Here is a 26,825-nt window from a genome sequence, read left to right as displayed (position 1 = left end):
AACTCCAGACTGACAGCAATGTGGTTGATTCTCAAATACCCTCTGAAATGGAGGGCAGTTAGGGATGGGCAAGAAATGCTGGCCCAGCAAGTGACGCCTACATCCTGTAACAATGAATAACAAAATATTCCAGTGGCCCTATTCCAGAGCCACTTAACCCTTTTGGTGATCTCCCAGCAGCTGTATATTTTGCTTTTGTTTTCAATTAATGTTACCCCCTCACACAGAGATATCTGTCTCGTGAGTTTTATATTGTCTATAGTCGAAGACTATCTCAAATTGTCAAATTACCCACAACATTAGTCATAATTTGGAAATTTGTAATCGATGATGTGTTTAAGTGAAATACACCTCAATTTCTTCATTTCACGTCATGATTTGTATATCTGTTCTGTATGTCTCCTCTATCCAGCTTGTGGTTTGCATGTCTGGGAAGTATTTCATCGGATGATATAAAGAGAGATACAGTCTGGTAACCCACCCTATGGTGACACTGATAACATTTTTTTTAAGAGGCAGTGCATAGAAAACTATCTTCTGTCACACACTGTCCTGCATTGGCCTTGAATGAAGATGACATTTTGCTGTTTAGGATTACCTGAAACTCGTCAGTGACAGACCAGTTTATGCGTGAAATCGCCGCGGTTCTCCGCATTATTCACTCACGTCTCTGGATTTTATCACGAAAAGGCAGAAATGAATGTGTATTTAAACGGATGGGTCACTGGGTGGCAGAGTGGCTCTTTCACTGAAGGGTCTTGAGTTCAACCACTTCCCACACTTGACTGGGAAAAATCCCTGCCTGGGAAAGAGGGGAAACCGTATAATAGGGAAAATGGGGCAGAGTTGATAGGTTTTGAAAAGAAAGGAATTAATCCAAGCCAGAGTTAGTTAAAATTTCATTCAATATTTATTTTAAAAATTCAGAGAATATTTTACAGCGACATTTGTTTTAAGCTGGAAAAGTGAACATAACGATCGAGCTTCACATTGAGAACAGGACACATGCACAGGGAATCCATCAATATTTGTACATCTGGTACATACACCAGAAAGAGGAAACAGGATCTTAATAGAAAGAGGAATTATCAGATGCGAATGAGGAATGAGAAAAGTTTCTTAATTATACATGATATTTAAACTATTAACCACAATTATATTCTAACAAAAATGCCTCGTACATTTCACACTGGAAACTGAAATAATGTCTATCATTACCTCAATTACAGATTCAGAATGACAAGCTGAGAATTTTTTTTACTGATAGTCACTGAGAGCAGATATTGTATCTGTGTCATCCAGAGATTTTGATAATCTGTGGTAAATCTACTGCGTTCAAAATTCAGCTCATTACTTGATCTGTAAAAGAAAGATACAGTATTGAAGCAAATGTTTATGATGTGGGACATTAATGTTGGAGTTTTTTTAAACAGTGAAACATTGAGAGATGTTTCAAATACATTCTGCCAGTGTGAAATGTGAGTGAGTTGAATCATCTCACCTTCACCAGAGTGATGGCAGTGCTGTAGGACATGCTCAGGAAGAACAGGACGATGAATGTGGAAGCGGTTGTCCAGATGTTGCTGTTATCATCCTCATTGCTTTCAATCCAGATGTGATCGGTGAAGTCTAGGGGATAGACACCAGGAAATGAAATTAGATTACTTTATTGATCCAGGGAATCTTATTGTTATTTTTCTTTCCCCGTTCTCCTTCTTAAACTGTTAATGTATTCTCTGTATAATTTTCGATATATATCTACGATTAAGTTCAGGGCACTCAGTAGCCGATCTCCATAATTATTTTCACAGCTGATCTTTCTTTACATTCCTTGGGCAGTCCATGTCAGAAGGACTGAAGATGTTTTCTTGAGTGTCAGTTCATTTTTGAACACTTCATAGCATTGAAGAATGTTATGACTGATATGGAGGAACATTCACTGATCAGTGATTGTTTTCACAGATGTTTACTGATCTGTAAACAGTGAATGTTGCTGTTTAAGAGCCGGGATGCAATTTCCGATCTTTTCTCATTGATGGTGGAAATGCTTAGTAGATCATGAGCTTAAATTCAGTTTCTCAACGTGTTTATCGATGAAATTTGCATTCGTGTGCATATGCATGAGAATCTCGTGGTCTGCATTAACCTTTGGCCCTGCGTTAATGTGTGTGAATGAGGGTTAATGAACGTGTTCATTTTCTTGTGCTTGTTGATTTGTGTTGTTGTGTGTCTGGGTCTGTGTATATTTTATTCGGCTGACATTGTGGATGCATGGCTCTCATTGTGTGAAGTTGATACATATTTACTAATGTCACGCACAATGTATGCATGTGTTCATGCCTACTTTAATATGTTGATTTCTGTCACACGGGGATGGTTTCCTTCCCATTCTGTGTGAGCCTGTTCCTCAGTCTTTTTGTGCGCATGTCTGGTAACATATTAGTGCCGTTGTTTAAGAAGGGTGCCAGGCAAAAGGCAGGGAATTATAGGCCGGTTAGTTTAACGTCTGTGGTAGGTAAAATGTTAGAATCTGTCATTAAGGAGGAAATTGCAAGGCATCTTGAAGGGAATTGCTTGATAGAGCAGACGCAGCACGGTTTCATTAAAGGGAAGTCGTGTCTGACAAATTTACTGGAGTTCTATGAGGATGTGTCTAGGGCGGTGGATAGAGGAGAGCCGGTGGATGTGGTCTTTCTGGATTTTCAGAAGGCGTTTGACAAGGTACCTCACAAGAGGTTATTGCAGAAGGTCGAGGGACATGGAGTTGGGGGTAGGGTGTTAGCGTGGATAGAGGATTGGTTGTCAGATAGGAGGCAGAGAGTGGGGGTCAACGGGTGCTATTCGGATTGGCGGATGGTGACTAGTGGAGTGCCCCAGGGGTCGGTGCTGGGGCCTCAGCTTTTTACCATTTATATAGATGATCTGGAGGAGGGAACCGAGTGTAGAGTGTCGAAATTTGCTGATGACACCAAGATTGGGGGAACGGCAAATTGTGCGGAGGGTGTGGAGAGTCTGCAGAAGGATCTAGATAGGCTGGGCGAATGGACCAGGAAATGGCAAATGGAATTTAATGTTGGCAAGTGTGAGGTGGTCCACTTTGGTAGGAAAAATGGTAGGAAGGACTATTACTTACGAGGCGAAAAACTGCAGCAGGCGACGGTGCAGAGGGACCTCGGGGTCCTTGTGCATGAGTCGCAAAAACCCAGCTTGCAGGTGCAGCAGGTGGTCAGGAAGGCGAATGGGATGCTGGCCTTCATAGCGAAGGGGATTGAATATAAAAGTAGGGAGGTCTTGCTGCAGCTGTATAGGGCATTGGTGAGGCCGCAACTGGAGTACTGTGTGCATTTTTGGGCGCCGCACCTGCGCAAAGATATTTTGGCCTTGGAGGGAGTGCAGAGGAGGTTTACTAGGCTGATACCGGAGTTGAAGGGGTTGAGCTATGAGGAGAGGCTGAATAAACTGGGCTTGTACTCGTTAGAGTTTAGACGAATGAGAGGAGATCTCATTGAGACGTATAAGATGATGAATGGGATGGATAGGATAGAGGTGGAAAGACTCTTCCCGCTCAAAAAAGACAATAGGACTAGGGGGCACAGCCTCGAGATAAAAGGGGGGCGGTTTAGAACAGAGTTGAGGAGGAACTTCTTCACTCAAAGGGTGGTGAATCTCTGGAATTCTCTGCCCATTGAAGTGGTGGAGGCTGCCTCGCTAAATATTTTTAAGACGCGGGTTGATGGGTTTTTGATAGGAGAGGGGATTAAGGGTTATGGGGAGAGGGCGGGAAAGTGGAACTGAGCAGCGACAGATCAGCCATGATCTTATTGAATGGCGGGGCAGGCTCGAAGGGCTGGATGGCCTACTCCTGCTCCTATTTCTTATGTTCTTATGTATATCCGTGTTGATATCTTCATAACGATGTTTGTGTTTCCGTGTGTAGCAATGTGTGCTATGGTGTTCTGTTCTATTTGAGCATGGTAATGTTTTGCGTGTAAAAGTTTGACTCTCTGGCCATCTGTGTGCAGTCTGTTAATGTGTACATATGTATTTTCCATGTTTGCGTGTTAATGTGTAGAACATTACGTGTCTCTGTATCTATATTCCTGTCAGTGTGAACATCGAATAACATGTATTCATCTGAATGTATGTATGTGTTTGTGTATGTATGTGGATCTGCATGCATGTGCTTCTGTCCGGAATGTGAATATGCATGTATCTGTTTGAGCTTGGATCTGTGTACCTATTTGCGTATGTTTATGCGTGTGTTGTACTTGTGTGTTTGCATTTCTGTGTGTGTATGTGTGTTTGTACATGTTTGATTATTTACGTGCATGTTGTTTTTCTGCCTGTTTGTACAAGTTCATGTCAATGAGTGCGTGTGTGTGTGTGTGTGTGTGTGTGGTGAGGGAGGGAATGAATGTATGTGTGCCTCTGTACATTTGTGCATGGAAGTATTTGTGTCAGAGCGAATTTGTGTGTGTGTGTGTGTTTTTGTTCGCGTATGTGTTGCCCATGAGTGTATTTGCGTGAGCGTGCTTGTTTGTGTTCGTTTGTGTATATCTTGCATGAACTTATGGTGTATGAATACATATTTGTATGCATGCATGTTTATGTGTGTTGTGCACGTGTTTGCACGTGAATTTGTGTTTGTACGTGAATGTGCTTGTCCGTTTTTCTATATGCCGCCCCTTTTTTTAAATGACTAAGCTAGTCCCAATTGCCTGCATTTGGCCCATATCCCTTGATAGCAATCTTACTCGTAACAGTCTAAATGTTTTTCAAAAGACAAAATTGCACCCGCCTCGACTACTACCTCTGGCAATTTGTTCCAGACACTCACCATGCTGTGTCTGAAAAGTCACCCCTCTGGACCCTTTTGTATCTCTCCCCTCTCATCTTAAACCTATGGCCTCTAGTTTTAGACTTCCCCACCTTTGGAAAAAGATATTGACTATCTAGCTGATCTATGCCCCTCATTATTTTATAAATTTCTACAAGATCACCCCTAAGCCTCCTATGCGCCAGAGGAAAAATGTCCCAGTCTATCCAGCGTCTCCTTATAACTCAAACCATCAACTCCCAGAAGCATCCTAATAAATCTTTTCTGCCTTCTTTCTAGTTTAATAATATCCTGTCTATAATAAGGTGACCAGAACTGTGTGCAGTATTACAAGTGGTCTTACCAAAGTCTTGTGCAACTTCAACAAGACGTCCCAACTCCTGTATTCAATGTTCTGACCAATGAAACCAAGCTTGCCGAATGCCTTCTTCACCACCCTGTCCATCTGTGACTCCACTTTCAATGAGCTATGAACATGTACCCCTAGATCTCTTTGTTCTACAACTCTCCCCAATGCACTACCATTAACTAAGCCCTACCCTGGTTCGATCTATCAAAATGCATCACCTCGCATTAAATTAAATTCCATCTGTCAATCGTCAGCCCACTGGCCCAATTGATCAAGAACCCACTGCAATCCGAACTAACCTTCTTCACTGTCCACTAAGCCACTCACCTTGGTGTTATCTGCAAACTTAGTAATCATGCCTCCTAAATTCTCATCCAAATCATTAATACAAATGACAAATAACAGTGGACCCAGCACCGATCCCTGAGGCACACCGCTGGTCACAGGCTTCCAGTTTGAAAAACAACTCTCTATATCTACCCTCTGGTTTCTGTCAACAAGCTAATTTTGCATCCATTTAGCTACCTCACATTGGATCCCGTGAGATTTAATCTGATGCAACAACCTACTATGTGGTATCTTATCAAAGGCCTTGCTAAAGTTCATGTAGACAACATCAACTGCACTGCCCTCATCTACCTTCTTGGTTACCCTTTCAAAAAACTCAAACTTCTGAGACATGATTTTCCACTCACAAAGCCATGCTGACTGTCCCTAATCAGTCCTTGCCTCTCTAAATGCCTGTAGATTCTGTCTCTCAGAATACCTTCTACCAGCGTACCCACTACAGATGTGAGGCTCTTTAAAGTGCATCAAGGTAGATAAATCCCCAGGGCCTAATGAAGTGTATCCCAGGACACTGTGGGAGGCTAGGGAGGAAATTGCAAGTCCCCGAGCAGAGATATTTGAACTGACATCCACAGGTGAGGTGCCTGAAGATTGGAGGGTGGCAAATGTTGTGCCTTTGTTTAAAAACAGGGAAGCAAAGTTGTGAGACCGGCCAGTTCAGCAGAAAGAAACTCACTGACCCTCCCACTTCAACTGTCAGAGTGAACATATTTCAGTGTTGATGTGATTAACAGCAGCAATAACAGCAGAATCCAACGACTGGAATCAATTATGAACTCGCTGGTGTCTCAACAGGGTAGATGACTGAGTGAATCCTTTCCCACAGTCAGAGCAGGTGAATGGTCTCTCCCCAGTGTGGACTCATTGGTGTCTTCTCAGGTTGGACAAATCTCGGAACTGCTTCCCACAATCAGAGCAGGTGAATGGTCTCTCCCCAGTGTGAACTCGCTGGTGTTTTTGCAGAGTGGATGAATCTTTGAATTTCTTTGCGCACACTGTGCAGATGAACGGCTTCTCCTCAGTGTGAATTTGTTGGTGTGTCAGCAGATGGGTTGAATTTTTGAATCCCTTCCCACAGTCAGAACAGATGAATGACCTCTCCTCGGTGTGAACCTGTCAGTGTCGCATCAGGTTGGATAACCATTTAAACCTTCTCGCGCAGAGAGAGCAGCTGAATTGTTTCTGCTCAGTGTGAACTCGCTGGTGTGTCTGCAGGTTGGATGACTGAGTGAATCCCTTTCCACACTGAGAGCAGGTAAACGGCCTCTCCCCAGTGTGAGCTCGCTGGTGTGTCAGCAAATCGGATAACTGATTGAATCTCTTCCCACACTCAGAGCAGCTGAATGGCCTCTCCCCAGTGTGAATTCGCTGATGTGTGTCTGCAAGTTGGATAACTGAGTGAATCCTTTCCCACACTCAGAGCAAGCAAATGGCCTCTCCCCAGAGTGAACTCGCTGATGTATCTTCAGGGTGGATGAATGTTTGAAACCTTTCCCACATGCTGTGCAGGTGAATGGCCTTTCCTTCATGTGAATTCGCTGGTGTGTCAGCAGGTGGGATGAATTTGTGAATCCCTTCCCACAATCAGAGCAGGTAAACGGCCGCTCCCCGGTGTGAATACGTCGATGAGTTTCTAGTTTTGAGGGGGTTATGAATCTCTTTCCACAGTCCTCACATTTCCACGGTTTCTCCGTGGTGTAGGTGTCTTCGAGTCTCTCCATGTTCAACAATCAAATTAAGTTTCCGCACACTGGACACACATAGGGTCTTTCCAAGCTCCAAACGGGAATGTTTTTTCAAGCTGTGTAACTGGTTAAGGCTGGAACAATCAGTTCAAAGTGTGTGTGCTGATGCTTTTCGAGTCACACTGAGAATTAATAACTGATGAAGCTGATAGAGCAGACAATTATTTCTCCATCTAGATTCAAAGGCCACTGATCTTCACTTTGCAATGAATCAACTGAATCTTTCAGATCCTGATGCAACGTTTGGTTTGAGATTTCTGGCTTAAATCCTCATTTCTAACATCTGTAAAAGAAGTTGACAAAAGTAATCAGCGTTAGTACAGGATAGACATTCAGAACAGACAATTCTAGTTTCTCTGGAGCATTTTTTCCCCCCTTTCATTCCCCAAAAGCTGTAAGTTTCCATCTCACACATTGTGAGGCAATTCCCTTGTGGTATTATCGCTAGACTATTAATCCAAAATTCAGCTAATGTTTTGGGGACCCAGGTTCGAATCCTGCCACAGCAAATGGTAGAATTTGAATTCAGTACAAACATGTGGAATTAAGAATCTATTGATGATTGTGAAACTATTGTAGATTGTCAGAAAACCCCATCACTCATGCTTTTTAGGGAAGGAAATCTGCCATCCTCACCTGGCATGGCCTACATGTGCCACCAAAGGCACAGTAATGTGCTGATTCACATTGCCCTCTGAAACGCCCCAGTAAACCAATTGGTTCAAGGGCACTGAGGGATGGGCAATAAATGCTGGCCAGCCAGCAATGATGTGGAGATGCCGACGTTGGACTGGGGTAAATACAGTCAGACAATTCACAACACCAGGTTAAAAGTCCAACAGGTTCATTTGGTAGCAAAAGCCAGCGATGCCCATGTCTCATGAATGAAGAAAAAATAACTCTCCTTCCATTCTCATTCTGCTGGATATAATACTGAGCCTCCACAGGCTGATTGACAGAGCTGGGCCAAACTTTCCAGAGTCTGCAACCTCCCTAGATTCACTTCCTTTCCCTTTCGTTGCAGCAAGTCAACAATTCCCCCAGAATGAGAAGAAATAGAAAGTATTTTACTCACAGATGTTGGTCTCTTTTAGGTATGGCTTGTTATCCAACTGACCAACAAAAGAGGACATTTCAGTCTGTCTGAAGTTCAATCTGCATTGTCACAAAGATCGCGCTCTGATTGGCTGGAGGGCCACAGTCCTTCCGGTCCTCTAACTCTTCCCATTGGTCAACAATTCAACGTGAAGGTCAGAGGGTGGGCTCTCCCCCGGAACATGCGCAGCTCCCCCTCTCCCTTGGACATGCGCAGTCCAGGGCCGTGGGGGAGGGGGAGATCACCGAGCGGCCTCTCGCTCTGGCCGGATCCGCCAGCCGCTTGTCTGGAAACCTTGGCTCGAGGAGGGGCCGGGGGAGGGGAGCAACGGGTGGGGGCGGGGCTCCCGGGTCCGCACAGGCCCCGGCCTGCGCACTGGGACCCGCAGCCGTCACCGCGGAGCAGTGATTCCTATTGGTTGTTTCAGTGATGGCTCCGTTGTGACGTCACAAAGCGGAAGTTGGCCAGTGATGATGTAATTTAAACAATGTCTGAGGTCACCACTTGTTGCTCAGATCCCCTTTTCAGCCCAGTGCAACTTGGAGCACACTGTTAATTCACCGGCTGCTGGGTTACAGGTCCCTCACAGCTCTTACCACAAATTCATGATGAAATAATTTAAATAATGCCTGAAAACACTTTACTTCTTGCTCTGACCCCTTTTTCAGCGCAGTGCTATTTGGAGTATACCATCAGTGCATCGACTCTTGGGTTGCAAGTCCTTACAGTTCTTATCACAAATTTATGATGAAATAATTTAAACAATGCCTGAAAACACTTCTTCTTCATCAATTACCTACCACTGTTTCTTGATTGATTACAGCTTTGGGTATCTCAATCGCTGAGCACCAGCCAGTCCTGGAATAAGTTTAATTCTAACTCATTCTAAGTAAATATTCTCACCCGGCCCTCTGTTGAGAGCCTGCTAAGCAGCTTTAATGGTTCATTGTAGCACAAACTGAGCAGTCATAGGAATGTGGTCAAGATAGTCCAGTCTCATCATGCCTCACATTCAATCTGAAGTCCTTCAGTTATGACAGTATATGTGCCTGTATGTAGCTGTCTTGGCTATTGTCAATCCCGACACTGCCATTTTGAACGACTACAATGCGTGAGATGTAAATACGCCCACCGTGTTGTTAGGGAAGTATTTCCAGCCACACATTCCAGATTTCCTCTGGACTGTAGGTGGATACCAGATTGATACATTTCATTCAACCACACCCAAGCTGAGTTATTCAAATCTCTTTATTGTACAGAACAATATATTCACAATATCTTTAACACAGAATTTAAACATTCCAGTTTTGATTTCAAGTATTAAGATATTCTGTTAGTTTTTTTTATTGTCGATGTCAGGCCTCTGTTGTTCTCCTTGGAACAAAGGAGGTTGAGGGGAGATTTGACAGAGGTGGACAAAATTCTGACAGGTTTAGATAAGGTGGACAAAGAAAAGCTGTTCCTATTAGCTGATGGGAAAAGGACGGGGTGGGGGTTGGGAGGCTGGGAACACAGATTTAAGGTTTTGGATCAGAGATACTGGGGAGGATGTGAGGAAGAATATTTTGATACAGTGAATTGTAATGACCTGGAACTCACTGCCTATGAGGGAGGAGGAAGTGGAGACAATAAACAATTACAAAGGAAATTGGATGGGCATTTGGGGGGTTTGAAACAGAAATGCTGACTAAGTATCTCTGAACTTCCTAATACCCTGTCACTCTGTGATCCTTGTGAAATTTGAAACCAGGTATTCGCAACAAGACTCAAAGAGCATCAGCTCACTGGAGGCAAAGTTGTGAGACCGGCCAGTCCAGCAGAAGGTTGTGAATCTGTGGAATTCCCTGCACAGGGAGCAGTTGAGGCTACCTCATTGAATGCTTTTAAGGCAAGGATAGATGAGATTTTAACAGTAAAGGGATTAAGGGCTATGCTGAGCAGGCAGGTAAGTGGAGTTGAGTCCACAGAAAGAACAGCCATGATCTTATTGAATGGCGCAGCAGGCTCGAGGGGCCAGATGGCCCACTCCTGCTCCTAGTTCTTATGTTCTTAAAGTCACCCTCTGCCCCTCCCCAGTGACCAACTGTAAGAATGAAAAAAAAGCAGCCCTTGACATAAGACAGCAGAAACAATAACTGCAGAATCCCACCCCTGGAATCACTCATGGTGTCTCAGCAGGGCGGACAAAGTTCTTAATCCTTTCCCACACTGACAGCAGGTGAATGGCCTCTCCCCAGTGTGAACTTGCTGGTGTTGCAGCAGGCTGGATGAGTCAGTGAACCCCTTCCCACACTAACAGCAGATATTTTTAAGACGCGGGTTGATGGGTTTTTGATAGGAGAGGGGATTAAGGGTTATGGGGAAAGGGCGGGAAAGTGGAACTGAGCAGCGACAGATCAGCCATGATCTTATTGAATGGCGGGGCAGGCTCGAAGGGCTGGATGGCCTACTCCTGCTCCTATTTCTCATGTTCTTATGTTCTTATGTACAGCCTCTCCCCAGTGTGAACTCGCTTGTGTGACTGCAGGCTGGATGACCGAGTGAATCCCTTTCCACACTGAGAGCACGTGAATGGCCTCTCCCCAGTGTGAACTTGCTGGTGTCTCTGCAAATGGGTTAACTGAGTGAATCCCTTCCCACACTGAGAGCAGGTGAATGGCCTGTCCCCAGTGTGAACTCGCTGGTGTCTCTGCAAGTGGGATAACTGGTTGAAACTCTTCCTGCACTGAGAGCAGGTGAACGGCCTCTCCCCAGTGTGAACTCGCTTATGTATCTGCAGGCTGGATGAGTCAATGAATCTCTTCCCACACTGACAGCAGGGGAATGGCTTCTCCCCAGTGTGAATTCGCTGGTGTCTCCGCAGATGGGATAACACAGTGAATCCAGTTCCACACTGAGAGCAGGTGAACGGTCTCTCCCCAGTGTGAGTTCGCTGGTGTTTCTGCAAAGTGGATAACAGAGTGAATCCCTTTCCACACAGAGAGCAGGTGAATGGCTTTTCCCCAGTGTGAACTTGCTGGTGTCTCTGCAAGTGGGACAACTGAATGAATCTCTCTCCACACTGAGAGCAGGTGAATGGCCTGTCCCCAGTGTGAACTTGCTGGTGTCTCTGCAAGTGGGACAACTGAATGAATCTCTCTCCACACTGAGAGCAGGTGAACGGCCTCTCCCCAGTGTGAACTCGCTCATGTATCTGCAGACTGGTTGAGTCAATGAATCTCTTCCCACACTGACAGCAGATGAATGGCCTCTCCCCAGTGTGAATTCGCTGGTGTCTCCGCAGTTGGAATAACACAGTGAATCCCTTTCCACACTGAGAGCAGGTGAACGGTCTCTCCCCAGTGTGAACTCGCTGGTGTCTCTGCAAAGTGGATAATCGAGGGAATCCCTTTCCACACTGAGAGCAGGTGAATGGTCTCTCCCCAGTGTGAACTTGCTGGTGTCTCTGCAAGTGGAATAACTGGTTGAATCCCTTCCCACACTGAGAGCAGGTGAATGGTCTCTCTTCAGTGTGGATGCGCCGATGAGCATCCAGCAGAGATGGGGCTCTGTATCTCTTCCCACAGTCTGCACATTTCCATGGTTTCTCCATGGTGCAGGTGTCCTTGCCTCTCCCTTGGGTGGACAATCAGGTGAAGCCTCGCCCACACACAATACGTGTACAGTCTCTCCCCACTGTGAATGGTGTGATATTTATTCAGGCTGTGTAACTGGTTAAAGCTCTTCAGTCAGTGCTCTGGAACACATTCACTTGAATTTGGCCGTGTGTTGATGCTTTTCCAGTCACACTGATGTTTGAAATCTTTTCAAATCTCTTTCCGGATTCAATGGCCGATGATATTCAGATCCTGAGGAATATGACTCTGCCAGATCTAGATGTGACGTGAGATGTGAGATTTCAGCCTGTGATTCCTCTTTCAATATCCTGTAAAACAAATTGATACAAGTCATCAGTGTCAGTACAAGATAGAAATTCAGAACAATTCTAGTTTCTATGCAATTTTTTTTTCCTCTCTCATTCCCCAAAAGCTGGAAATCTCCATCCCACACACTCTCCCTCCATTCTCACTCTGCTGTATCTAATATTCACCCTCCCAATTCTCCTGAAGGTGCTGATTGACAGATCCATGCTCAATCAGCCTCACTGCTTCCTGTCCTGGAGACTCACAGCTGAAAATCTCCATGCAGGCTGCCAGACAGATCTATGCCGATATGACTGGACTGAAAATGTGTGGAATATACAGACTGGATTCACTTCCTTTCCCTTCAGTTGCTGCAAGTCCCCAATTTTTCCCAGAATGAGAAAAGAAATGGAAAGGGGGAAACATTGATTTCCTCCCAGATGTTGCACAGAGGAGGAAGTTTCACTCTGAAGCTCATTGGCTGACTTCTGCATTACGACTCTCTTTCTCAAAGACATTGACATCCTTTGCTCCCTCAGCTTGACACATTTATTTGTCTGGCTAAAAGGATGGTCTCTTTCCTAATGTTCACAATTAAAGGGCTGGTTTCCCTCAGAGATGGCTGACATTTAAGAGAATAATAAATTATTAGAGGACAGAGGTATGCCGAGTGTTGTTAATATTGTGGATCTGATATACTATTTATGGTTCTGTAACAAAGTACATTTAGTATTTCTCATCTTGTAATGAGGCTCTGTAGCTCTGTATGTTTCCACTCATCGAGTCATTACAGCACAGAAGGAATCCATTCAGTAACTCAAGTCCATGCTGACTTCTGTCGAACAATCCAGTGAGTCCCATTCCCCTTCTATATTCCCTTTCCCCTGCAAGTTTATGTCCTTCACGTGCCCATCTCATTTCTGAAATATATTAAAGGGGACAGTATACTAATATAGGACAGAGACGTGTCTGATATTTTTATACGGCAGAGATTAGATATATTATTTATGGCTCTGTAATAAAATGCACTTATCTGGTTGTGTAACATTGGACTGGAGGGACATTATATATTTGGACAAATCTCTTCCCTCAGAGAACTGTTAGTATCTCGATTCCTCTCCATGGGGACCAGTGGAGGCATTGAATATCTTCAAGGGTGAGTTAGACAGTTTTTGAATGACAAGGGAGTCAAGACTTATTGGAACAGGCTGAAAAATGGAGAGAAAGCTCAGATGAGGAAGGATTTCTTCACTCAAGGATGTGGTGAAGTTTTGGATCCCATTTTTGCAAATCCTTCCACGACATTATTGTTTCCTATTTCCAGTCACACAAGTGTTTGGATCTTTATCTACAGACATACTTACATTCAGGTTCTGATGAAAGGAGTGGACTCTGTCAGGTTTTGATCTGATGTCTGGTTTGAGTTTGCCTTCAAATTTTGTCATCAAATTTCCTGTAAAAAAGATCACCACCGTCAGTCAAGAATAGAAATTAAGCGAGGAACGTTTGTCTTGGGGTTGAGTTTTCTGTGTGTAAATCCTCCCCCTCTAACTCCCTGTAAAAGGAGGTTCCAAACAAAGTCCCTCCCTGTCAGTCCCGGATAGAAATTCACAACATTCTCTCCTCCTGCTGGCAGGGAGCTCCGCGCATGCGCAGCGCTTCCCTCAGGATGACAGCCGTTAACTCGGGGCCTCCAACTCCGGCATCTGTGCTCGCGGTCCCCAATGGGACGAAGGCGGCACCCAGCAGTTATTACTCGGGGTTTCCTGTCTCCACTGGGTGCTGATGAAGCCTCCCCACCCACCCCACCGCCTCCATTACCCTCCAGAATCAGCCGTTTCCCTGGAAACCCGGAGCCGATAAAACCGCCTTCCCGCGAGCGCAGCAGCACCCACTGCGCATGCGCTTCAGATCTACAGTACGCATGCGCGAAATCTGTTCCGGGATGAGGGCATATTCTGGTACGCTGTGAATGCTGGGTAAGATAGCCGCCATTGAAGGGTGCTATTGCATCAAAATAATCATGTTTTGTGCTTCAATTACGATTGAAGCTAAAGCAGCAAGGTATACAATTTAAATAACTAACGCAGCAGCTAGTGTCAACAGGCACCACAGCTCTGTCCTGAGTTTAGTTAGTTGCAAAACAAACGTCTACACCTGAAGATGAACTCCTTGGAGTGTCAGCTGGTGTAACAAACTGATGATTTACCATCCACCCCCCTCTCCACACACACACACTGACTTGACAATAAGAGTGAACTCATGGTTGATCAAATCCTTTGAACTTTTAAATATGTCAACAGAAGGGGAAAATGAATAAATCTATCTACACACATAACATATATGAATGGTCTCTTTCTGGTGTAGCCGTGCTGCTGTAAATAGGATAACTGACCACTTACATTCCAGAACTGACTGGGTCAGCACTGCCCTATTTCCAAGACCAACATTGAGGGACAGCACAGTGGTTAGCACTGATGTTGCACAGCACCAGGGACCCAGGTTCTATTCCCAGCTTGAGTCACTATTTGTGTGGAGTTTGCATGTTCTCCCCGTGTCTGCATAGGTTTCCTCCCACAGTCCAAAGATATGCAGGTTAGGTGGATTGGCAATGCTAAAAATTGTCAGGGGGACTAGCGAGAGATAATGCATGGCTTATGAGGATAGGCATGGGGGGGATTGTGGTCGGTCCCAACTTGATGGGCTGAACGGCCTTCTTCTGCAGTATAGGATTCTGTGATCCTTGAAAAGTTATGAAATTAACTGCATCACTGCAAATAGTTTTATTTCTAAAACTGTACGAGAATTCGCAGCTGACACTATTGAGTGAAGGAAACTTTGTTAATTTTAAAAATGTCCATGAACACTGCAGAGGCTTCTGCAACTCTTCCAATGTTATTTTTTGTTAATTCAGGTTTTTCATAAAGAGAATTGAACAATTATTTGAAAGGAGAAATAATGCATGTTTTTATGAAGGGGAATGATATTAAGACTGATTACCGGCCACCATCTTTATAGGAACAATGTACAACAGGACGCATGCGCTGTGAGCCTGGACCAGTTACCAACTCTCCCGGATTGGACTGGAGTCTCCGGCAATTTTTTTATTTGTCTATGGGATGTGGGAGTTACTGGCTGGGCCAGAATTTATTGTCCATCCCTAATTGTCCTTCAACTGAGTGGTTTGCTAGGCCGTCTCAGAGGGCATTTTAAGAGTCAACCACATTGCTCTTGATATATAGTTAGACCAGACCAGATAAGAATGGCAGATATTTTTCCTAATTCATTCACACTGTGGGTGTCACTGGCTGGGCCAGCATTCATCACCCATTCCTATTTGTTCTTGAACTGAGTTTCGGAGGACATTTTAAGAGTCAACCACATTGCTGTGGATCTGGAGTTATGATGTGGATATGCTGGCGTTGGACTTGGGTAAGCACAGTAAAAACACAAATAACACAGTTATTTGTCACAAATAAACCTGTTTGGACTCTAAACTGGTGTTGTGGGATTCCTTTCTGTTTTACCCCAGTCCAACGCCGGCATCTCCACATCATGATCTGGAGTTACACATAGGCTAGATCAGGTAAGGAGAGCAGATTTCCCTCCCTCGAAGGCATTAGTGAATGAGATGGGAGGATTCATGGTGATCACTAGGCTTTTAGTTCCAGATTTTAATTATATTCAAAATTCACCATACCATTCACCATAGGATCATAGAATCCCTACAGTGCAGAAGGAAGCCATTCAGCCCATCAAGTATGCACTGACTCTCCAACAAAGCAGCTTCCCTGACCCACTTCCCAGCCCTATCCCTGGAACCATGTGCATTTCGCACGGCTAATCCACCTAACCTATACATCTTTGGACTGTGGGATTCCAACCCAAATCTCTGGAAAATTGTCCGGACATTAAAAAATATAGTTTTTTGTAATTTTTCTTTGAATATTTCTTTTCACTGGCTGTTAAAATATTGACAACAGATAAAGATTGTTTGGTTGACCGTCAGTCATTATCCTGTAAAGTGATGAGTCTTTTTGCTTTTCAGTTGGTCTAGGAAAGCAGTGTGGGATTGATGTGTTGACTGATTAGTGGTTGAGAATGGGGGCAATATAAAAGGTGTGATAAAACGTCCAGGAACTCATTGAATTACAGTTGGTGATTATAGAGGAGAGAATGTTGTGAATTTCTATCCTGGACTGACAGTGATGGTTTCTGTAAATTTACAGGGTGCTGGAAGTGGAGGATTGACAGACGGGAAACACAAATCAAACATCACAATGTGATCTGACTGAGTCACTCAACACAACAGGACCTGAATGTCAGCAGAATCTGAATGTGGAATGTTACAGGTTTGTTGATTCTGTCAGAGAGCAAATTTCAGGTCTTTCTGTGACTGGAAAAGCCCTGAGATTCACAAATCCTGGTTAAGAAGCACCTCTACTCAGGATGGTAGAGGTTTGGAACTCTGTCCTACAGAAGGCAGTTGATGCTAAGTTAGTTGCTACTTTTAAATCTTGAGACAGATAAATTTTTGGCAAACCCTCTTCAATCCCTCTCCAAATCCCCCTCAGCCCCGTACCCCCCTCACTGCCCGAACCCTCCTCACTGCCCAAACCCTCTCCAATTCCCCTCCAAAATCCCTCTCAGCTCCATACACCCCACCACTGCCCAAACCCTCCTCACTGTCCAAACCCTCGTCAATTCCCCTCCAAAGTCCCTCTCAGCCCCATACCCCCCATTGCCCAAACCCTCTTCAATCCCCCTCCAAATCCCTCTCAGCCCCGGACCCCCCTCACTGCCCAAACCCTCCTCACTTGTCCAAGCCCTCGTCAGTTTCCCTCCAAAGTTCCTCTCAGCCCCGTACCCGCCATTGCCCAAACCCTCTCCAATCCCCCTCCAAATCTCTCTCAGTCCCGTACCCGCCACTGCCCAAACCCTCTTCAATCCCCCTCCAAATCCCTCTCAACCATTCAAAATAAAACCTCACATTCAAAAGAGAAATGAGAGAGGGAGAGCACGAAAATCCACACTCTGATCCTGAAGTGGCTGCTGCACAGTTTATTGAACCACTGAATCCAGCCACTTAAACCCTGTTGGGGAATGCAAAAGGGCTCCTGAGAATTAGTCCTTGAAGTGAGGCCTAGTCACAGAGGCTGCATTATACCTCAGCTAGAAAGAACAAATCTCCCTCTCCCCAGTTAACCAGAACAATCCTCTCCATCCACACCCACAAATCCCAGCGCCCTGTCCAAAAACACAAGCAGGACTCTGGGTTTGAGACCAAGCCTTTCCCCCAGGCTCAGGAATTTGAATTTCAGCTCCCTCTCCCTCCTGAGTGCTTTACAGTGAGAGGGAGAGAGAGAGAGAGACTGAGAATGTTACAATCCGGATCCCACAAGGAATCTCACACTGCAGGAGGACATCCCCACCCTCAGAGCCTCTGTCTCTGTCCCTGACCCCCGTTCACTGAACCCCCGACACTCCCCACCCCTTCTCCATTCCCCCTGTTTCTCTCTGCTACCCCACCCTCCTTCTTCTTCTCCATCTTTTTTACATTTAAATTGTGGGGCGTAGTCACAGTGCGAGAAATGTTGGGGGGGGTGGAGAAACAGAGAGCATGAGTGTGCAGCAAGATCCCACATATACATAGCCTGAACAGGGCCAGATACAAAGTAATATTGTCAGGATTGGGGTCAAGTGAGTGGGAAATAAGGGAATCAGACATCTTCCTCTCTCTCCCTCTCCACATGAGACCCCACCCCCAGATTCTGTATCTCTTCTCACCCCCTCACCGCAACCCCCACAAGCCTCACCTTTTGCTGTCTTTTCCTAATTTCCCCTCACTCTGCCCCACCTTTTTCCCATGTCTCTTTCTCTCTCCCTGCCTGTCTGTGTCTCTCTCCCCCACTCTTTCCCCCCTCTCTCTTCCCCCCCATCGAATATTGTAATGAAGTTGCATATATTAGGTAAAAAGTGTGGTGTTTGCCCAATATAAATATTGTAAAGAAATGCTGAGAAAACTAAAATAAATCATCCAGCGTTGAGTCTTTCAAAAACCTGTGTCTTTGTGCTTGGGATTTTAAACTGCAGAAAGCAGGCTGCAGAAGACAACTTTACAACATTTGTGTCCAAAGCAGCAGCCAGAATCCCAGCAGCAAAACAGGCTCTGAATTGGACCAATGGTTTTAAAACAAGCTCTCAAACACACACAACCAATAGACAGTTTCATTTTACAGATATTTAATTTACGCTTTGCCACACACCAAAGGGTTAACGTGTTTGTGACTAATTACAAAGCCGGGCTATTTTAACCCCAGGGTTTCCGGCTCCAGGCCCCCCCAGCCCACAATCTAATCAGAACTGGTTCATCCGAGAGCCGGGGGAAAGGACAGAGTCTGGAAACACACCCCCCCACCCCACCCCACCTCCCCCTCTCCCTCCTCCAGTCCCTGGAAAGAGCTAAAGTCCCCTCTTTAACCTGGTAACAAGCTGTGTCCATCCCCTTAGGGAGAGACTTTCTAAAATCACCCTCCCAGCATTGATTTATTTTTATCAATCAGTCACACCATTGTGGGCTTCCTGAGACTTTTCTCCAGAGACTGGGAGCTGGGCACTGACTCCACAGGAGAGACCACTCCCACCCCCTCCCCTCACCCTCCCCCAGATCCTGTGTCTCTTCCCACCCCCTCACTGTCACACCCCACAAACTTCACTTCTTGGTTGTCTTTTGCTCATTCTCAGCAGGGAATAAGAGAGGAAAAAATGTCCTTAGAAACTAGAATTGTCTGTTCTAGATTTCTAACCTGTACTGATGCTGATGACTTGTGTCAACTTGTTTTACAGGATATTGAAAGAGGAACCAGAGGCTGTAATCTCAAACATCAAGTCTAGATCTGACAGAGTCATATTCCTTGGGACCTGAATATCATCGGCCATTGAATCTGGAAGGAGATTTGAAAAGATTTCAAACATCAGTGTGACTGGAAAAACATCAACATACTGCCAAATTCAAGTGAGAGTTTTCCAGAGCACTGATTGAAGAGCTTTAACCAGTTACACAGCCTGAATAAATATCACACCATTCACAGTGGGGAGAGACTGTACACATGTTGTGTGTGTGGACAAGGCTTCAACTGATTGTCCACCCAAGGCAGAGGCAAGGACGCCTGCATCATGGATAAACCATGGAAATGTGCGGAATGTGGAAAGAGATACAGTGTCCCCATCTCTGCTGGAAGCTCATTGGCGCAACCACACTGGGGAGAGGCCTGCTCTCAGCGTGGGAAGGGATTCATGCAGTTCCCCCAACTGCAGAGACACCAGCGAGTTCACACTGGGGAGGGGCCATTCACCTGCTCTCAGTGTGGGAAGGGATTCATGCTGTTCCCCCACCTGCAGACACATCAACGAATTCACACTGGGGAGGGGCCATTCACCTGCTCTCAGTGTGGGAAGGGATTCATTGACTCATCCAACCTGTGGCGACATCAGCGAATTCACACTGGGGAGAGTCCATTCACCTGCTCTCAGTGTGGGGAAGGATTCACTCAGTTATCCACTTTGCAGACACACCAGCGAGTTCACACTGGGGAGAGACAGTTCACCTGCTCTCAGTGTGGGGAGGGATTCACTCGAATATCCGAACTGTGGCTACACCAGCGAGTTCACACTGGGGAGAGACCATTCACCTGCTCTCAGCGTGAGATGGGATTCAGAATTTCATCCCAGCTGCTGAGACACCAACAAGTTCACGAGTGATATTCAGGGTTGGAATCTGCTGTTCCTGTTTCAGCTCTCAATTACATCCAGGACTGCATTTTGTTCATTCTCACAGTTGGTCAATGGGGAGGATCAGAGTATTTCTGCTGGGCTGGCCGGTCTCACAACCATGGTATGGTACATTGGGGAGACCATGCAGACGCTATGTCAACGGATGAATGAACACCGCTTGACAATCACCAGGCAAGACTGTTCTCTTCCTGTCGGGGAACACTTCAGCGGTCATGGGCATTCGGCTTCTGGTCTTCGGGTAAGCGTTCTTCAAGGCATCCTTCACGACGCACGATAGCGCAGAGTCGCTGAGCAGAGACTGATAGCCAAGTTCCGCACACATGAGGATGGCCTCAACTGGGATCTTGGTTTTATTTCACACTATCTGTAACCCCCATGACTTTCCTGGACTTGCAAAATCTCACAAACAGTCTGTCTGGAGACAATACACATCTCTTTAACTTGTGCTCATGCTCTCTCCACTTACATTGTACCTTTAAGCTGTAAAGTCTGGTGTTTCAATCACTATTCTGTGATTGAGTTTGTGTCTTTATATGCTCTGTTTGTGAAAAGATCTCCCAATCACCTGACGAAGGAGCAGCAAGCGAAAGCTAATGGTGTTTGCTACTAAATAAACCTGTTGGACTTTCACCTGGTGTTGTAAGACTTCTTACTATTGGAATATTTGATGCCTTAGCTAAAAAAGATATGTATCCCATATCCGTTCTTAACCACTTTATCAGTCTGGTCCTGCTGTCTTCAGGGTCTGATGGACATGCACCCCAAGATCCCTCTGGTCCTCTGTACTTCCTGGTGTCCTATTGTTCATTGTGTATTCCCTGCCTTGTAGTTCTTCCAAAATGCATCACCTCAGACATTTCGGGGTTAAATGACATTTGCCACTGTTCTGTCCATCTAACCAGCCAGTCATACCGTCCTGTAATCCAAGGCTTTCCTCTTCACTATTGACCACAACACCAATTTTTCTATCATCAGCAAACTTACTGATCGAACCCCCACATTCATGTCCACAGGAAGCTCCGCGAGGCCATTGATACAAGACTCTGATTGGCTGGAGGACCAGCGCCATGCGGTCCTCCACGCGTTGCCATTGGTCAATCTCCCGCATGAGGACAATGAGGAGACGGAACCCGAACTCACGTGGCGGTGGGCGGGGCTTTGACCGCCAGCCCTGAGCTGGTGTCCAATCCGCTGTGTTTTGCTTCGATGACCTTTGCTCGATAGGGGGGAGGGGCGGGGGGGGAGGAGCATGGGGGCGGGGCTCCTGGGTTCGTGTGCCCGGGCGTGCGCATTGAAATCCTAGAACGTCACCGCGGAGTGATTCCTATTGGCTGATTCTGGCAGTGCTCGATTGTGACGTCACAATGCGGAAGTTAGCCAATGAGCTTGAGAAGCCGCTTCCTCCTCTGCGAGGAAATCAATGTCTCCCTCTTTCCATTTCTATTCTCATTCTGGGGGAAATTGGGGACCTGCAGCAACTGAAGGGTAAGGGAGTGAATCCAGTCTGTATATTCCGCACGTTTTTAGTCCAGTCATATCTGTCTGGCAGCCTGCATGGAGATTTTCAGATAGTGACGTTTGCTACCAAATAAACCTTTGGACTTTAACCTGGTGTTGTAAGACTTCTTACTGTGTTAACCCCAGTCCAACACCGACATCTCCACATCCAGGACAGGAATCAGTGAGTATGAATCTGTCAATCAGCCTCAATCATCAACTTCAGGAGAATTGGGAGGGTGAATGTTAGATACAGCAGCGTGAGAATGGAGGGAGTGTGTGGGATGGAGATTTGCAGCTTTTGGGGAATGAGAGAGGAAAGAATGTTCCATAGAAACTAGAATTGTCTGTTCTGAATTTCTATCCTGTACGGACACTGATGACTTGCGTCAACTTGTTTTACAGGATATTGAAAGAGGAATCACAGGCTGAGATCTCAAATGTCAGGTCTAGATCTGGCAGAGTCATGTTCCTTGGAAGCTGAACATCATCAACCATTGAATCTGGAAGGAGATTTGAAAAGATTTCAAACATCAGTGCGACTGGAAAAGCATCAACACACTTCCACATTCAAGTGAGAGTGTTCCAGTGCACTGACTGAAGAGCTTTAACCAGTTACACAGCCTGAATAAATATCACACCATTCACAGCAGGGAGAGACTGTACATGTATTGCGTGTGTGGGTGAGGCTTCAACTGATTGTCCACCCAAGGCAGAGGCAAGGACGCCTGCACCATGGAGAAACCATGGAAATGTGCGGACTGTGGAAAGAGATACAGATTCCCATCTCTGCTGGATGCTCATCGGCGCAGCCACACTGGGGAGAGGCCATTCATCTGCTCTCAGTGTGGGGAGGGATTCATTCGACTCCCCCACCTGCAGTCACACAAGCGAGTTCACACTGGAGAAAGGCCATTCACCTGCTCTCAGTGTGGAAAAGGATTCACTGTGTTAACCACTTTGCAGAGACACCAGCGAATTCACACTGGGGAGAGGCCATTCACCTGCTCTCAGTGTGGGAAGGGATTCAACCAGTTGTCCAATCTGCGGACACACCAGCGAGTTCACACTGGGGAGAGGCCATTCACCTGCTCTCAGTGTGAGAAGAGGTTCACTCGGTTATGCGACCTGCAGGCACATCAGCGCATCCACACTGGGGAGAGGCCGTTCACCTGCTCTCAGTGTGGGAAGAGATTCACTGTGTCATCCACCTTGCAGAGGCACAAACAAATTCACAATGGGGAGAGGCCATTCATCTGCTCTCAGTGTGGGAAGGGATTCATTCAATTGTCCAGCCTGCAGACACACCAGCGAGTTCATACTGGGGAGAGGCTGTTCATCTGCTCTCAGTGTGGGAAGGGATTCACTCAATTCTCCAGCCTGCAGACACACCAGCGAGTTCATACTGGGGAGAGACCGTTCACCTGCTCTCAGTGTGGGAAGGGATTCACTCGACAATTCCACCTGCGGACACACCAGCGAGTTCACACTGGGGAGAAGCCGTTTACCTGCTGTCAGTGTGGGAAGGGTTTCAGTCAGTTATCCAACCTGCAGAGACACCAGCGAGTTCACATGGGGAGAGGCTGTTTACCTGCTCTCAGTGTGGGAAGGAATTCACTCAGTTATCCCACCTGCTGAGACATCAGTGAGGTTACACTGGGGAGAAACTGTTCACCTGCTCAGTGTATAAAAAGGGTTCAGAGTTTTATCACAGCTGCTGAGGCACCAACAAGATCACAGAGATTGGATTCTGCTGTTATTGTTTCTGCTCTCAATTACATCCAGGACTGCATATTGTTCATTCTCACAGTTAGTCAATGGGGAGGGTCAGAGGGTTTCTTTCTGCTGGACTGGCCAGTCTCACGACTTTGCCTCCAGTGGGCTGATGCTCTTTGAGTCTTGTTGTGAATACCTGGTTTTAAATTTCACAAGGATCACAGAGCGACAGGGTGTTAGGAAGTTTAGAGATATTTAGTCAATATTTCTGTTTGAAACCTCCCCCCGCCCCCCCCCACCAAAATGCGCATCCAGTTTCCTTTGTAATTGTTTAGTGTCTCCATTTCCTCCACCCTCGGAGGCAGCGAGTTCCAGGTCATTACCATTCACTGCATCAAAATATTCTTCCTCACATTCCTCCCCCTACATCTCTGACCCAAAACTTGAAATCTGTGTCCCCCTCGTCCCTGTCCCATCAGCGAATGGGAACAACTTTACTTTGTCCACCTTATCTAAACCTGTCAGAATCTTGTCCACCTCGTTCAAATCTCCCCTCAACCTCCTTTGCTCCAAGGGGAACAACCCCAGCCTGACATCGACAATAAAGAACAAACTAACAGAATATGTTAGTACCTGAAATCAAATGGGAATGTTTAATTTCTGTTTTAAAGATATTGTGAATATATTAGTCTGGACAATAATGAAACTGGGATAACTCAGCTTGGGTGTGGTTGAATGGAATATATCAATCTGGTATCCACCTACAGTTAGTGAAAGTCTGGAACGTGTAGCTGGAAATCACTCCCTAACAGCACTGTGGGTGTATTTACAGGCATTGTAGCAGTTCAGGAAGGCAGTGTTGGGGTTGACCATGGCCGAGGCAGCTACAGACAGACACATATTCTGTTATAATGGAAGGACTGTAGATTGAATGTGAGGCATTATGGGACTGGACTGTCTTGACCACATTCCTGTGACAGCTCAGTTTCTATAATTACAGACCAGTAAAGCTGCTTAGCAGGGCCCCCAGGGAGGACCTGGTGAGAATATTTACTGGGAATGAGTTGGAATTAAACTTATCCCAGGACCGGCTGGTGTTCAGCGGTTGAGATACCCGAATCTGTAAAAAGGGGGGTCTGACCAATCAACAAACAGTGGTAGGTAGTTGGATAAGAAATTAAGAAGCATTCTCAGGCATTGTTTAAATTAATTTATCCTAAATTTGTGATTAAAAGCTGTGACTGATTTGTGACCCGATAGTCAGTGAAGTGACGGCATATTCCAAGTAGCACAGGACTGAAAAGTGGACCCTCTGAGAGTAGATCCGAATGGTTATGATCTTACCCCATCATGGCCAGTGAAAAATCAGAGCTCGAGTGGGTACTGGACAGGTCTCTTACCTGCCATTTAGAAACTAAGAACACAAAACCTATTGATAAAATAGAACATAGAACATTACAGCGCAGAACAGGCCCTTTGGCCCACGATGTTGCGCCGACCAGTTTCTTTAAAAAAAAAACACTGACCCACTAATCTAAACCAATCCCTTTTCGTCCATAAACCTATCCATAGATCTCTTAAACGCCCCCAAACTAGGCGCATTTACAACCGCAGCAGGCAGCGCATTCCAATCCCTCACCACCCTCTGGGTAAAGAACCTACCCCTGACATCTGTCCTATAACTACCCCCCCTTAATTTAAAGCCATGCCCCCTCATGCTGGTTTGAGAATAGAGCCATTTCGAGTCTTGATGACACTTCATTAGAGCTCTGATAAAGGGTCATCCAGACTCGAGACATTGGCTCTATTCTTTCTCCACAGATGCTGTCAGACCTGCTGAGATTTTCCAGCATTTTGTGTTTTTGTTTCAGATTCCAGCATCCGCAGTATTTCACTTTTATGATAAAATGAGATTTGGAATCCCCACGACCCTCCCGCAAAACAGAGGGAGTGGTGGGAGAGGAAAATAAGGATAAGAATGAAGAAGTCTGGCTGCTGATTCTCCGAGCCCATGTAGAATTAACAAAATGAGTGAATCAGTTTATAAAGCACAAAAGTTACCCATCCCTCACTATAACTGATCAAATTACAATAATTAGGTTGAAGAATGTAACAAAAAATGAATGGATGAAGTTTAAAATCAAGTTTGTTTTGTTGTTAGAAAAGTTTTTTAAAACCATGTAAAGTGCCATAATTGCGAGCCAAGTTTTTTCTGCTCACTCCCCACCCCTTTAGGCTCTGTACAAAAGTTAATCCTTTCAGCACTCAGTTGATTTGTTTTTGAATCACTCGGAAACTTGTGTCTATTTTAGTTTATAATTGTGGATTTATTCGAACCAGTTAAATCTGGAAATTTTAAATGTATCCTGGAGGAATTTGGAATAACTGAGAATTCTCTCGTTGTCACCTCAACCCCAGGTAAAGAACAAAAATCTAACAGGTGGTAATGGTAACTCAATAAACTGTTTGTTGACTGAATCCTTGAGTGTTGAATGATTTTTCTGAGTTCATTGCCCCCAACACACTGGGTACATTACCACTGGAGACCAGATATTACCAAAACCTTCAGACAATACAAAGACTCACGAAAACCAGTGTCCCAGTTTAAAGACTTATCTTTTATTTGACCAATGATCAAAGGGAAACATTATTGGACAGTGTAATACCTCTCTAGAAGAGAAGCATCCTGATCTCTGCAATAACTGACATAAAATGCTTTTGATAGATCAATTATGCGTTGTTCATGTCAAATTCTCCCACCTTTCATTAGGTACGAACCAATCATTTTTAACACAAAATATCATTAATTACATATGTCATATACTTTAGCCAATTGCATTTTATCCTCTGACACAATGGGATTTGATTTGTCCGTAGAATCCAGTCACTTCCTCCCCCTATTGCTGACATCCTTCCCCTATTGCTTAGTAACCCCAGATGCTTAGCTATAAAGATCAAAGTTACTGTTCCCATTCGCTCGTACTCTGCCACTGGCCAACCAGACAAATGCAAATTTTCATGCCTGAGAAGGCATTGTCTTATCTGGACAGTGTGAATAGATCCTATTTATGAAGCTGCCTTGAAAACCTTTCTGTTGGAAACTTCACTGGCAAATGTTGGCAAATTCTGTGGTTTCATTGTTCTGAAGAATGTAGCCTGTCTGTAAGTATCCCTGTACCATCATGCCTTGCAGCAGCCTGCCTTTGGCTAAAGGTTACAACTGCTTTTAAAATACAGCTAATATCCATTTTAAAATCAGAATTATTTGTTTAAATCTCTGAATTACAAGTAAATCAGAATTAATTGATTAAATCTCTTACTGCATTTACATATGTAGACTGTTCCCTTGTTAGCTTCTAAGTCATTTAACTCAATGCTGGTAGTGTCTGAAATGCCTAATGGTTTAAAATTTCTCAAACTTTAGGAATTTTCTCCAACAGCTTTCCATTGCGGAGCTTGGAGTACAGCACTTGTTGTGGGAGTCTTGTGTGGGGCGTGAGGACAATTTGGCCTGTCCATCGCAGCTGGTCTAGTGCGATCA

The 26,825-nt window shown here is 45.2% G+C and overlaps 2 protein-coding genes and 1 pseudogene across 3 annotated transcripts; 1 reads left to right on the top strand and 2 right to left on the bottom strand.

The window, feature by feature from the left end:
• Positions 1-5,737: 5,737 nt before the first annotated feature.
• Positions 5,738-13,653, bottom strand: LOC145362514 (uncharacterized; annotated as a pseudogene). The gene is made up of 2 exons (XR_013889990.1): positions 13,642-13,653; positions 5,738-7,562 (listed from the first exon to the last, which is right to left on the bottom strand). The product of XR_013889990.1 is annotated as an uncharacterized LOC145362514 (transcript).
• Positions 10,849-12,203, bottom strand: LOC145362461 (uncharacterized). Its single transcript, XM_080218474.1, has one exon. The coding sequence runs from the start codon at positions 11,965-11,967 to the stop codon at positions 10,849-10,851; it is 1,119 nt and encodes a 372-aa protein (XP_080074600.1). The 5' UTR covers positions 11,968-12,203.
• A 5,800-nt stretch (positions 13,654-19,453) lies between the features above and the next one.
• LOC145362460 (uncharacterized) lies at positions 19,454-23,257 on the top strand. Its single transcript, XM_080218473.1, is given in 3 exon segments — positions 19,454-19,979; positions 22,281-23,138; positions 23,141-23,257. Coding segments are annotated over 3 exon segments (1,461 nt in total). The 3' UTR covers positions 23,218-23,257.
• Positions 23,258-26,825: the final 3,568 nt, after the last annotated feature.

The sequence above is a fragment of the Carcharhinus amblyrhynchos genome, unplaced genomic scaffold, assembly GCF_965287045.1.
Source record: "Carcharhinus amblyrhynchos unplaced genomic scaffold, sCarAmb.v2.hapA scaffold_38, whole genome shotgun sequence".
Taxonomy (NCBI): Eukaryota; Metazoa; Chordata; class Chondrichthyes; order Carcharhiniformes; family Carcharhinidae; genus Carcharhinus; species Carcharhinus amblyrhynchos.
This window is presented reverse-complemented; position numbering and strand designations above follow the sequence as displayed.

Coding starts and splice junctions, on each gene's coding strand:
- LOC145362461 (XM_080218474.1), bottom strand. CDS start 11,967: ATGGAGAAACCATGGAAATGTGCAGACTGTGGGAAGAGATACAGAGCC.